This window comes from Enhydra lutris, unplaced genomic scaffold (genome assembly GCF_002288905.1).
Source record: "Enhydra lutris kenyoni isolate GAN:26980312 unplaced genomic scaffold, ASM228890v2 scaffoldscaffold17, whole genome shotgun sequence".
Taxonomy (NCBI): domain Eukaryota; kingdom Metazoa; phylum Chordata; class Mammalia; order Carnivora; family Mustelidae; genus Enhydra; species Enhydra lutris.
In genome coordinates this window covers 28,239,190-28,252,415 of record NW_019154101.1, presented here as the reverse complement: position 1 = coordinate 28,252,415, position 13,226 = coordinate 28,239,190, and the positions used below count along the sequence as shown (strand labels likewise).

Genomic DNA, 13,226 nt, shown 5'->3' with positions numbered 1-13,226 from the left:
AGCAGTCAGAGGCCACTCTAGGCTGTCAAGCCAGATAGGATAGCACCTGAGGGTGTGACTGCTTGCAGATGACTCTTAGCAAGTGAGTGCCTTTCCTTAGAACTGTTCACACTTCTTCCTCTGAATCCGGGAGGAGGCATTAAAATACACTGCCAGCTACTAAGAGGAAATACTGCCAACATGAAATGATATATTTGAATAATAAGGGTAAAGAAGGGTGAACTCATTTCAAGTAAAGTGCATCTGTATCAGTGTCTTTAAAAATGTCCACCGCATAGAAACCCAATTGCCACAGTCGTTTCTCCCGAGAGAGGGACATGTGAGGGTAAGGAGCCAGAGGAGATATTTGACCTTTTGCTTTCGATGTTTCTGTGTCATTTGAGGTTATTTTTATTTTATTTTATTTTATTTTATTTTATTTTATTTGTTTGCAATGAGCAAGCATATTACCATTTCAAAAAGAAAGGCATGCTCACGAAGAAGATGGCGTTGGGTTTAAATTGTGACAGTCACAAGGCTGTAAGAGAGAAAGCTGGGGTAGTCTGTAAAAAGGAAACTTACAGAGATTGGCTATATTTTCAACTTGTGGTTGCTACTTCCCAGGATACTACCAGCATGTTTGAAAATACACATGTTTTTATTTATACCCAAAGAAGCAGCTTGTCCACAAAATGGGGTCAAAGCAAGGCAAAGCACATTTTAATCAGTCTCTCTTGTCCCTTGTAGATCTCATTGGCTTGCCGTGGGTTTGCTTTATATATGCAATCATGAGCCTCACATGCCTGGCTTTTGTCGTTGTGTTTATACCCGAGACAAAGGGACGCTCTTTGGAACAAATATCAGTGGAGCTGGCAAAAGCGTAAGTATTACGTTCATGCTCTCTGAACAACGCTCCAGTAAAAAAAAAAAAAAAAAAAAAAAAAAATGAAGCTTTTATATACAACCAAATGATGATCCAACATCTCAAATTATTTCAGGATATTCCCTTTGGCCTGAAACCATATCTTAAAGCACAATTTCAGTTTGTTTGTTTTTTTAAGATTTTATTTATTTACCTGACAGAGATCACAAGGAGGCAGAAAGGCAGGCAGAGAGAGAGAGAGGAGGAAACAGGCTCCCTGCTGAGCAGAGAGCCCGATGCGGGGCTCGATCCCAGGACCCTGAGATCATGACCTGAGCCGAAGGCAGAGGCTTTAACCAACTGAGCCACCCAGGTGCCCCCACAATTTCAGTTTTTGTGCCATGTGATGAATCTGGGTGACTAAGCTAAGGAATTAGAATAACCAGTGCTTTCTAGCAGGTGAACCTTTCGAAGTTCTTTTCAGTAATGCCCGAAGAACCTCTTCTCATCTCCCTAGGTCCCCCACGAAGGAGGGGATTTTTTTGTTTGGGGTTTCAGGTAAATCTTGGAATGTCATGCCCCCCCCACCCCCCCGCACCTCATGCTAGAACCATGGGCCTCCTTCTGCTCTCAAACGTGTAGGTCATCTTGAAGCCCTAACCACCTGTGAAGGCTGAGATGACCAGGAACACCCTCGGGTTCAAATGACTGCATTTATTCCAAATACGACACAATCAAGATGAATTTCAGAAAGCTGAAGAGTTTCTCCTGCGGATGACAGCTGGAAGATGGTTAATACCTCTCACAGAGAGAGATTGTTTAAGCAGCTTAATTTAGGCGTGGGCTGTAGAAAACTCTCTCCTTTTAAGTAACAGAACTCAGATCTCTAAGTGTTGAACTGCAGGGAAGGAGGGGATGCTCAGGGGCCTGGAATGAAGTGGAACTTGTTCTTCTTCCTAGCAATAAATCATTACACTCGACAACGTAGGGATACTTGTTCTTGGGTTTTAATGGGAGGGTGCTATTTATTTACAGTTTGAGAATTTCTTCTAAAAACACTCACAGTGGGCCCGACAGAAATGATTGCTATGGGAATCTGATGGAAGAATGAACCTGCGAGGTGTTTTCATGGTCACTCCACATGGACATATTTATTCAGAGTAGGATTTGGAAAACTTCTGCTTTGTATTTTATGCACTTAGACGTGGTTTGCATTTTTTAAATATTTCACTTTAGCAGGCAGAAAGACCTCTCTTAATTCAAGCTGTGGGTTAAATATCAAATTGTAGAGTTAATTTTTAATATAGATAAAGCCCTGTTTTTTAAAAAATACAATGAAAATGAAAGTTATTCATTTACAGGGAGATCTAATTGTCAGAAGGCTGGCTAGACCCTTGGCCTGGTCAGCACATTGCCTGGCTCTATGCAAGTTGAAGCCAACTGAGTTTCTTGGGGAGCACAGAATCTGAACAAGACTATGAATTACTGATACACGATTCAAATAACTGAGAACCTCAGTTCTTATGCATCCATTTGGGGACTTGATTTAGATTCTAGGCCTTTTCCAGGACTAAGACGCCAGGACACTGAAAACTTCCAAACCTACTGGCCAGTCTTCATTTCTCATTCTGTTCTATCTGTGTTTCCCATCAGTTGTCTGTTGAAGTATAGCACACCATCCCCACCTGTCATGACTTAAAATATACTACTCTCATTTCCCAGGATGCTTTGGTTTGCCTGGGCAGGGCTCCTGTTCGTTTTCCTCCTGGGTGTCCTCATGGGTCGACATGGCAGAGGGCCAATCAGTCTGGACGTGTAAGAGAGCCTCACCAACGTGGATGAGAGTGGGTGCTGACTCGCTGGAGTGGTTCTGTTGTCCTCCACAGGGTCTCACCCCCAGAAGGCTGATATGGCTGCCTCACATGGCAGATTCTGGGCAAGCGGAACCGGAACCCAGGCAGTGGAAGCAGGATCTGTAAGGCCTGTGAAGTGTACATTCTAGAAGTCACACTGCAGTACTCCAATTATTTTCCAACACCCTACAAGTCCTGAAACCCGCCCAGAATGAAGGGGTGTAGAAATTGACTTAAGGTTTTGATGGGATAAAGGAAACAGAATTTTTTTTAAACCACATTAATTTACCACCCCTACTCTTTCTTGAAATTCTCTTTTCGCTCCTGTGAAACAACTTTTTTTCCAGGAATTTACCTCACACACACTTATCTCTTTATCTCTCCTTCTATTACAACATTCTGTATATCACTGATGATTTAACCCAACATCCTTATGCCTTAAAAGACAACGCAAATCCTCGTCGTTGAAGTCCTGCATAAACTTAGCTCTGGACCATATTTATTTCTCCTGGATTTTTAATATTTTCTCCTTCCATTTTTTTCTCTACTGCCTTAGCTAAGACCCTGTCGGTTTCACCTCCTTAACGAAGTTGTAACATATTGGTTTCCAGGAATGGTTTCTGCTCATTATCCTTCCTATGAAACCTCTCTCTGCAGTGCCTAGTATAATACTGATTCCTAGCAGATGATCAAAAAGTATCCACTGACCAATTTGATAACTTGTAAACAAGGCCAGTGCTAAATTCCTTATTGGTGGGGGGGGGGTTGGAATTCCATCATGGATAACGGTGTAAAAGCACAACACGTTTTGATCCGGTCTCAGGATATGAGTTAATCTACAGTCTAATACAGCCTGTGCAACGGGAGGAGGAAGAGGCATGTGGGCAGATTAAGTGAGACAGTCTGGCTTTTCCACACCTCTCCCTTCCCCTCCACTTCAGATATTGTTTAACCAACTCTTTTATGATCATCTGTTAGGCACCCAACACTGTACTAGGAAAGAACTGAGGACATAGGAGACAAGGAGTCCCCAGCTTCTTCCGTCGAGGAGGCAGGCAAGAAAATACAGAGTATCACAAATATTTCCCATTGTTGGCAAGCATGAAGGAAAATCACATATATTAGAGGATGTCATTTATAACGTCTTCCTGAGAGAGAGAATACCGAAGCAGAATCCTGAAGGAGTGATCTGGGCAAAGAGGAGCATGTGGGAGTCAGAGGAGAATCACACTCAGAGGCCAGTGTGCTCACTGGTGGGGTCTGAAGAGGACAAGTTCTGGGTTGGGGATCGAGAGATGAGTCCAGAGCACATGGCAGAGAGCAGTCAGGAAGGGTCTCGTCTGTCTTGGTAAAGAGTTTGAATTTTATGCTGAAGGCAGTGGGGTTATATTTAAAACAACAGGGCAGGGGATAAAAGTTACCTGATTTTTTACGGAGGACTCTGGCAAAATATAGAGATTAGAAGGGGGGCTGCTGAGGGAGGGAGACCAATGGGAGTCTTGTGAAGAAATGGGGTAGAAAACTACGGGGCTGGATGACGTGCACGAATGAAATTAGATGACTTGGAGCTGGATTGGAAAAGACAGTTGAGGGAAAAGAGAAAATCAGGATCTTTCTCAAGAATAGAGAACTAACGGGGCGCCTGGGTGGCTCAGTGGGTTAGGCCGCTGCCTTCGGCTCAGATCATGATCTCAGAGTCCTGGGATCGAGCCCCACGTCAGGCTCTCTGCTCAGCGGGGAGCCTGCTTCCTCCTCTCTCTTTGCCTGCCTCTCTGCCTGCTTGTAATCTCTCTGTCAAATAAATAAATAAAAATCTTAAAAAAAAAAAAGAATAGAGAACTAACCCCATATACAATGGGGACATCCACAAAGTAAGACGAGAAGGAGGAAGAGCAGGCTTGGGAGGCTGGAGTCTGGCGGGGGCTCCCGTACCACACTGAGTTCAGTTTGTGCGTACTGTCTGTGGGTTCCTATAGGACACACAAGGGGAAGGAAGAAAAGACCAGTGTGCATTGGAAACTAGTCCTGGACATATCAGTGTGTAGAAAGAAGTGCATATGAAATCCGGGGCAGACCCACATTTTGTGCAGCCTAAGCTTTTCAGGGCCTTGTTGAAGGAAAAAAAAAAAATACAAATTATGAATGCAAAATTAGGTGTGACTGTGTGTGTCTTAGAAGAAGCTGTGAAGTGAGGGACCCTGGGGTTGAAGTGTCATTGGCCTTATGGTAGGTCCATCTTGAGCATATGCACTTTTTAACTACCTGTTTATTAGCTGGGGGAGTGAAATTTCTTTAAAAATAAAGGTTTGCTAAAATTCTTGTGAACAACACTAATTGCAAAGTTGAGCTGGAGAGAAAGCAATTATGAATGAGCTGAACAAAAACGAAGGACCTACTTACTCTATTATCACTCCCTATTGCATTCTTTTTAAAAAAAAGTCTAACTCGAAACCGGAATGAATAAATAATTTGGAATTAAGGTTAAGAAACTTTCAGGTCTATTTTTCATATGGGGCTGTTGGAATGTATCAAATTGCCAACCAAATAAAAATATGAGGACAAAACTTGAGAAAAGCCAATCTTTCTATCTAGTAGACCCCCAGAATAACACATTCCTTAGCAACCTATCATTTGGCTACCTAAAAGCGCAGCAAAACTTATTCAGAAATGGGGTGGGGAAGGACTCTGTCTAAATTAGTAAAACTCTGAGTTATGAAATGTTTTTGAAAGAATCACATTTCTGTGACTTTTGAGTCATGCGGTTACTCAAATTTAAATCCAAACCTTCAAAAAAAAAAAAAAAATCCAAACCTTCAGTGATAAATTGCAAAGTAAGGGAAATCCGAAAGCCAAAATCCTGGTCACCCTAGATGTACCACACGGGTGCTGGGTGTTGAAGAACAAGAGTAGATACGAGGTCTGATACAGAGAATTATAAAGGGTGGGGGGCGCAGAGTAATCCTGCAGGTGAAATTCCCAGCGGCGGTGAAGGCATCTACCAGGGTGTGAGTTGTGGAGCAGAGAGGAAACCGTTGCTCTCAGAAACCTTGGCTGACTCCTATTTCTGTAGTACTATAAATTTTTTTTAGATTTTATTTTTTTATTTGAGAGAGAGAGAAAGCATAAGTAGGTGGAGGGGCAGGGAGAGAAGGAGAAGCAGGCTCCCTGCTGAGGCTTGATCCCAGGACACTGAGATCATAACCTGAGCCAAAGGCACACGCTTAACTGACTGAGCCACCCAGGTGGCTTTTTTTTTTTTTTAACTTGGAAATGTAAGTAGCCTGAATTTTGTCAGCTGTCTAAAGTAAGTATGGAGTATGTATGTTAAACCCGGTTCCCAGCAGGAAAATGTCAGAGACAAAAATAAAAGAAAGATAAAATCCGTGATGGTATTGAGAAGTTATGCAATCAGCTCAGTGCACTTAGGTGGGCGGGAAGCCCAGGGAGCTCGCTGGCAGGCGGGAGCTGAAGTGAGCTCGGAGACTGTGCTAAGGGAGTCTTCACAAATTTAGGAGTTAATGAAGAAAATGAGTCCAATTTTGTCACCAGGGAAAGAGAGGGTCCTGACATGTATAGCCCAACGACTCCCTAAGAAGGAAGAAAGGAAATGATTTCTAATGTGAAAATAACTTCAAAGGTGATATTACAGTGTTGCTTAACATTTTCCTTTCTCATTCCATATTTTTATGGGCCGTCTGGGTGGCTCAGTGCATTAAACCTCTGCCTTCATCTCTGGTCATGATCTCGGGGTCCTGGGATCAAGCCCCGAATCGGGCTCTTTGCTCAGTGGGGAGCCTGCTTCCCCTCCTCTCTCTTTGCCTGCCTCTCTGCCTACTTGTGATCTCTGTCAAATAAATAAATAAAATCTTTAAAAAATTTTTTTTTCCTTTCTCCTATTTGGCGTTCAGTTCTTTTACTTCCATTTCTGCAAGGCTGAGAAAACAAATATTCTTCCAAGGTTATTAGGTTTCTTATAAAATAAACAGTGACTCAGCTGAGAGGTCAGAAAAGATTTCAGCAATAATGTAATTTGAAAGGATTTTATTCTGAACTTCTGCCCTGCCAGCGACCAACTCAAGATGGGGTGTTGGCTGTATTTGCTATTTCAGCTGTGACTTTTATGCTTTTCCTTAGTTTAAGTGGAAACAGAGAGAAAATGAACAAGTTGACGTTTTGGAAATATTTTCATCCTGAGACTTGTTATTTTTCTCTTCTAGCAATTTATTGTATGTGGTCATTCCTTCCTTCCTTCATCCAAACTCACTTGTTCGAGAAATATTTACTGAGCATCTAATATGTGCCAGGCACTCACTGTTCAAGGTGCCACAGCACAGTACTCAGCGAGTAAAAATGCCTTGAAAATTAAAACTTGTTGATAAGAGAGGGAGTGAGTGCGGGGCTACTTTTGATCCGGTGATAGGAGAAGGTTATTCTGAGAGGTAACACTTAGGATAAAATCTGGGTGATAATGAGGAGTCGACAAAGAAAGGGCAAAGGAGAACTGGAGCAGAGAGAACAGCTAGCACAAAGGCTAATCCGAACACACTTGACCTGTTCCAGGGACAGCAAGAAGGCCACGAGGTTGGAAATCTGTGAGATTCAGTTAGAAAGTCAGTGGAGCCCTGCAGGCCCAGCAAGTTTGGATTTCTTTTCTTTTTTTTTTTTTTTTTAAAGATTTTTATTTATTTATTTGAGAGAGAGCACAGTAGCTGGGGTGGCGGGGGGGTGAGGACAGAGGGAGGGCAGGGGAGAAGGAGAAGGCGAAGCAGACTTCTCTGGGAGCAGGGATCCTGGATCATGACCTGAGTGGAAGGCAGACGGTTAACCTTAACCGACTGAGCCACCCAGGTTCCCCTTGGATTTCATGCTAAGTGCCATGGGAAGCTTCTAAAATATTTTCACAGGGTGATGTGAGCTGATTTACATTTTGAGGTGTGCCAACTGAGCCTCTGCGGTCACACAACTGAGCATGGCTGAGAAAGCATGTAAACCCGGTGTTGGGTTTTTCTCATTTAAATCATGATTCTAGGGGGTGCCTGGGTGGTTCAGTCAGGTAAGAGTCTGTCCTGGGCTCAAGTCATGATCCCAGGGGCCTGGCATCGGGTTCCTTGCTTGGCGGGGAGCCAGCTTCTCCTTCTCCCTGTGGCCCTCTCCACCTCCTGCTTATGCTCTTTTTCTCTCTCTGTCAAATGAGTTAATTAAAAAAAAATCATGATTGTTGACCTCAAGTGGCCTTCAGTGCTGCCTGACAGTCACATATGTCCCAGGCCTATGGACTGGAAACCTCTCCACCTCCTTAGCCTTGTTCACTCCCACTGATGACCTTGTCTCTGACTTCACTGAAGAAATGGACACAATCAGAAGGCAACTTCTGTACACAACAACCCACATATTAGTGTTTGTATCTAAATACACCATCATCCTTCCAGGTTCTGTTAGTTCCGGCATTCCTGTGTGAGGCCAAGCACTTCACGCTCTCCTCCATCCCTTTTCCAGGACATTCTCCAACAGTTGTCTCTGCTCAGTCTTGCATCATGAACATTTTACCTCTCTACTGGATCCGACTTCTCACTAGAAACTGTGTGATTTTTTTTTCCCCCGTCTTAAAAAAAATGGTCTTGATTCCATTTTCCTCTTTAGCTTGTGTTGTTTCTTTGCTACCATTTATAGCAAAGTTCTGGAATATTCATTGACATCAATTTCTCTTTCTCCATTCTCTCATGAACCTCCCCCAATGAGACTTTTAAGGCTACCACCCTAGCGAAATTGCTCTAACATCCCAGTGACCTCTACATTGCTAAACCCGGTGATCAGTCTCATTCCTAGACTAGGATTAGGATTCATCCATGATAATCCCTACACCACATGTCTGCACTAAGTCTCGTTAAATCTGTTAACAAAACATACCGTGAACCTGACCCTTTCGACAAGTGCCATGCTCCATCCCAACCACAACCTTTTCCTTGGACTAGACTAACCTCTGCACTGTCTTCCAGCCCATGCCCTCCCCAGTCTATCCTCGAACCAGCAGTTCGACTGATCTTCTAAAGATGTCATTCCTCAGCTCAAAATCCTGTGGTTCAAATTACATTTCAAATAAAATGCACACTTCTGTGGCTGCCACCTACTTCTCTAAGCTCATCTCATCGTTCACGTACTAGCCATGCTCTGACCTTTCTGGAAACACAGTGTTTCCAGTTTTTCACAGGGTTTCCTCCTTAACTTGAAAGTTTCTGATCAAATGTCATCTCTTTAGAGTGATAGCAGCAGTGTGATAGTCATCTCCCATCTGTTTCCATTTTTTTTCCTGTTTATTTTTCTCACTAACACTTTTACTACTCAAAATTATATGCTTATAAACTTGTCTGCTTTATTAAAAGATAAGCTCCTTGAAAGCAGAAGTCTCTATCTGCCCAAGTAACTGGTTCAATGTACAGGGAAAGATCTTTGAAAGAGGGTCAAAGGTGGCCTTTGTTTCTAAAAAGCGTAAAATACCAGGGCATATTTTTATACTGATGGGAATAGTCCCATAGAAGAGAACTTCTTAATGCAGGAGCAAGCACATAAGGCAGAAGGCAGACAACACAGACGCCAGTACAGGCATACTGGTAGAGTTTGAGAAGAGGAGGAAAATAAAATAGGATCTGGGACACTATCTCCATTAGTTCTATGTAATACTATCCTTGAACTTCGCAGGTAGGAATGCCTTGATTTTCTGGGAAGTCGCCCTCCCCACCTTACCCTTTGCATGAGCTTGACCAAAGTTCGGGGTAAAACTGAGTTTCATGGTACATCAAGGCTTTGCAGTAAAAACGTATTTTCGGGCAGGCTAAAATCTTAAAGCCCCAGGGTGGTTTAAAAAAAAAATAATAGCCTGTACTTTTTTTTTTTTTTTTTCCCCAAGTACAATAAACTATGAGTGACATTTTCATTAGTGCCTTTCTCTTTCAGGAACTATGTGAAAAACAACATTTGTTTTATGAGTCATCATCAAGAGGAATTAGTGCCAAAACAGCTTCAAAAAAGAAAACCCCAAGAGCAGCTCTTGGAGTGTAGAAGTCTGTGTGGTAGGGGACAACCAAGGCAGCTTTCTCCAGAGACCTAATGGCCGCAAACCTTGCAAATGTTGGTGAAGTAGGACAACAATTAGAAGGGTGTCTTTGTACCAAGACATATTGGCCACTCCCATGTTTTCTCCCTAGTGTTGTGGAGGTAGTTTTAGAGACACCTTGAAATTATAAAGGCAAACTTTAACCTTCACCTCTCGAAAGGTAAAGGAGGTACAAGATCCCGTGATCCCTTTCTTACTCTGCCTAGGACTCCCCGTGAAACAGATCCTGGCTGGTTCAATACCTCACACCCTTTTCACAGAGCAGCCTTTGAGAAACTTATGAACTAGTAATGCGATCAACTTTTGCCTTAAGGTTATGTGTGTGCAGAGGCCAGTTGCGGCTTCATGATCCAGACATCTCAGTGGCCTGAACACGAACTCACAGGTTTTTGCCCACTGTGACAGTACTTGCACTGGGCCTTCTGTGAAAAAGAACCGGGACACAACGTGGAGAGTTGCACCTATGTTCTAGATTAGGAGAAGTTCCTGGCTAGGATTTCAGTGATAATTCCTAATTATAGTTCAACAAGTACAAAGATAATGCAGCTTATTTTATGAACTACAGTGTAATACAAAATATCCTTCTATGAATTTTATGTATAAAATATTAAAACAATTCTGCAATAGTTGAGAAAAGTAAACATTTTTTCCAACCATTTGGAAAAACACGTCTAGAAAGGGCTATTTCAAAATCCTGGGACCATTCTTACTTAGTTGTCCCTGTTGCGAAAACTTTAGGAAAGGGTCAGGCCATCAGGTGATTGATCCCAATCTTTATAATCAATTAGGTGTGAGTTATTAAGTCAAGCTTATGAAACTCTCTCCTTGGAAGGCTTTCATGATGACTTACCAGCTATCCATAGCTTCCTGCAATCCTCTGCGCTCCTCAGGACTATCACTACCTCAGGTGATGGCACACGAGCTGTAACCCATGCTGACTTGCAGAAAACGGCAGATGCAGTGAGTGACATTCAGACAGCAGGACAGTTCCCTCACCATGTGTTCTTCTCTAGGATGAAATGGAGGTCACCGACTGTAACAGGAACTTGGGTTTCCCCCACACAACAGTGAACTGCTCTCTTTTGTATCTCTTCAGCTGAATATTGGGACTCGGTGAGGTGTTTTCCCCAATTTGGATATGATGACAGAAAATCTACAATAAATAATCTCGATCTATTTAAGTAGTGACCCATTAAATTACTATTATAAGCTATGGGACAAACACACAGAAACTTAAAGTATGAATAATCTAACTTGAAAAAGAATAAAACATGACCGGCCTGAAGAACAGAGAATCCTAAGAGCCAAAACCCATTTGTTATTTAGACTGGAATTTTCCTATTGGCCCCTAACAAACTGTGCCAGTTTGATGAGGGTACATGACCTAGGAATTCCCCTATAACAAAATTGAAAGACTATAAATCTATGTAAGTAACAGTGACACTGTATTAGCAGAGCCTCAGGAGAATGACTTAAAGTCCTGATTCTGAAACGTATTACATAATGAGAATTGGCAGAGAAAGTTCTGAGGAAGGGAGATTTGAGATTTTACTTCTACCACAGCTCATTTCCTATGCAAGTTGGAGCATGTTTTTTGTGTTTTATTTTGGAAAGAGAAAGAAAAGTGTGTTCTGTAAAGGATCAATTTAAGAAATTTATTATGAATCCTCAGCAGAATTATATGCTGAGATGATTTAAAAAAAATCAAGACAGGTAATTGATACAAATTTTTTTCTTTGTCAAGCATCCCAGATTGTAAGATATTTAACAAAACTGTTACATGTTCCCTTCGAAGTTCAAAACTGTATATAATTATTAGTAATTTCTTGTTTTAGCCATTCATCATAAATGGGTAGGAAACTGTTCATAAACTTAGGTTTATCACTAGTGATTTCAACTGCAGTATCTTAAACACTCCTGTATTTTTCTTTTACTATCCTGAGTATGTAACTAAATAATTCTGTCTTCAAACAAATTTCTACCCAATACACCCTTAACCAGAGCTTTTTGATTTCCAAAAATAAAAAAGGGGGAAAACTTATCATTTGTATGTATATATTCACAGTTTTTATTATAAAAAAATTTACAGCACTTGTGAAGAGCCAGCAGAAGACATCAGATGCGCTCATTCTTCCCAGCTTTGTTCAGTTTAGCGGGTTATCCGTGACACTTCGCCAGGCGATGCTCACACGGCAGCCCTGACACCTGACCCAGTTAGATTGTCTCTCTTCCTTTTTTCTGAGAAAGCATTTTGATGAGCTACTGATTACCTATTTCTCAAGTTACTTGAATACTGAAAATATTACGATATCTGGATCCACACCTTGGCCATACAATCATGTCCCCCCCACCCCCATTTCTCTTTCTGTGAACATTACCAAACAGGTTACTTATTATTGTTAGTTAAAGCTAAGTGGAAAATCTCAATTTTTAAAAATAGTCTCCCAGAACCTGTGACTTCTTTACTGAATTGTATCCTCTATATTTCATGAGGTTTACCCTATCCTACTGGATCTTAAAATGAAGCAAATAAACACAATGTAAAAAAAACCAAAAAACCAAAAACCAAAAACCAAACAAAACAAAACCAGGAGAGAGAGAATAAGAGAAGTTTGAAAATCATAAGTCTTTCACAAGAAAGAAAATATAAAAGCCAGCCTTTGCCCCCTGACTTAAGGGTGAGAGGCACCGCAGGGGAAGGCATCGAGAGAAAAGGGGATAAAAAAAAAAAAAGTAAAAATAAGGTTATGTTTTTCAGTGCAGTATGTAAGCTAGGTTTGGAAGACTATAATATTGTAAGGAAAATGAACCAGAACATGGAGGACTAGATATTGTGATTTTTCATGAAACTTTCAAAACATTTTGAAAACTCAGGTTTTAGTGGAAGATTGTGTTGGAATATTGTCTCTATTAAGTTACTACTAGGAAGTTAATTGGACTCTCCACTCAGCTTTATTTCTAAGTGAAATTACTGTTGGTTCTACTAAACTCCTAATCCCAAGTGGTACGGCATGGGTGCAGCCTGATCGCGTACTACTCCAAGGCTCTTGGGTGAGCCAGAGGGCCAGTGGTTCACAAATGCATATTTTTTTTAACTTTAAGAGTAGCAATCCCAAATACTGAATAGTCACTCTTCAGCTCCATTAAATAAGACACAGCAAGGGGAAAGACCTATCTTGTTAAATGGCTTTCAAGTTCAAGTTGAACTGTATTATAATTATACTGTGGCACAGAGGCAGCTTGTGGGCACTTCTTGTTAAAACAGCACAATGTATCAACTCCTGACAAGACTCTTAGTATAGCCTTCAGCACCAACCTAAGATTACTACTTTCCTACAACTAGAGGTGAGTCTTAACCAGAATAACACAAGTACATATGAGGTACAAACCATCACAGCTTCTTTCTCATATCCATCTTGTA

The 13,226-nt window shown here is 41.5% G+C and overlaps 1 protein-coding gene across 1 annotated transcript in view; it reads left to right on the top strand.

The window, feature by feature from the left end:
• LOC111147691 (solute carrier family 2 member 12) overlaps positions 1-12,338 on the top strand; it is a 52,666-nt gene extending 40,328 nt beyond the window's left edge. Inside the window, exons 4-5 of the mRNA XM_022503916.1 lie at positions 727-859; positions 9,646-12,338. Coding sequence (XP_022359624.1) covers positions 727-859; positions 9,646-9,799 — 287 coding nt within the window. The 3' untranslated portion in view covers positions 9,800-12,338. The remainder of the gene's footprint in view (positions 1-726; positions 860-9,645) is intronic.
• The last annotated feature ends 888 nt before the right edge of the window (positions 12,339-13,226 follow it).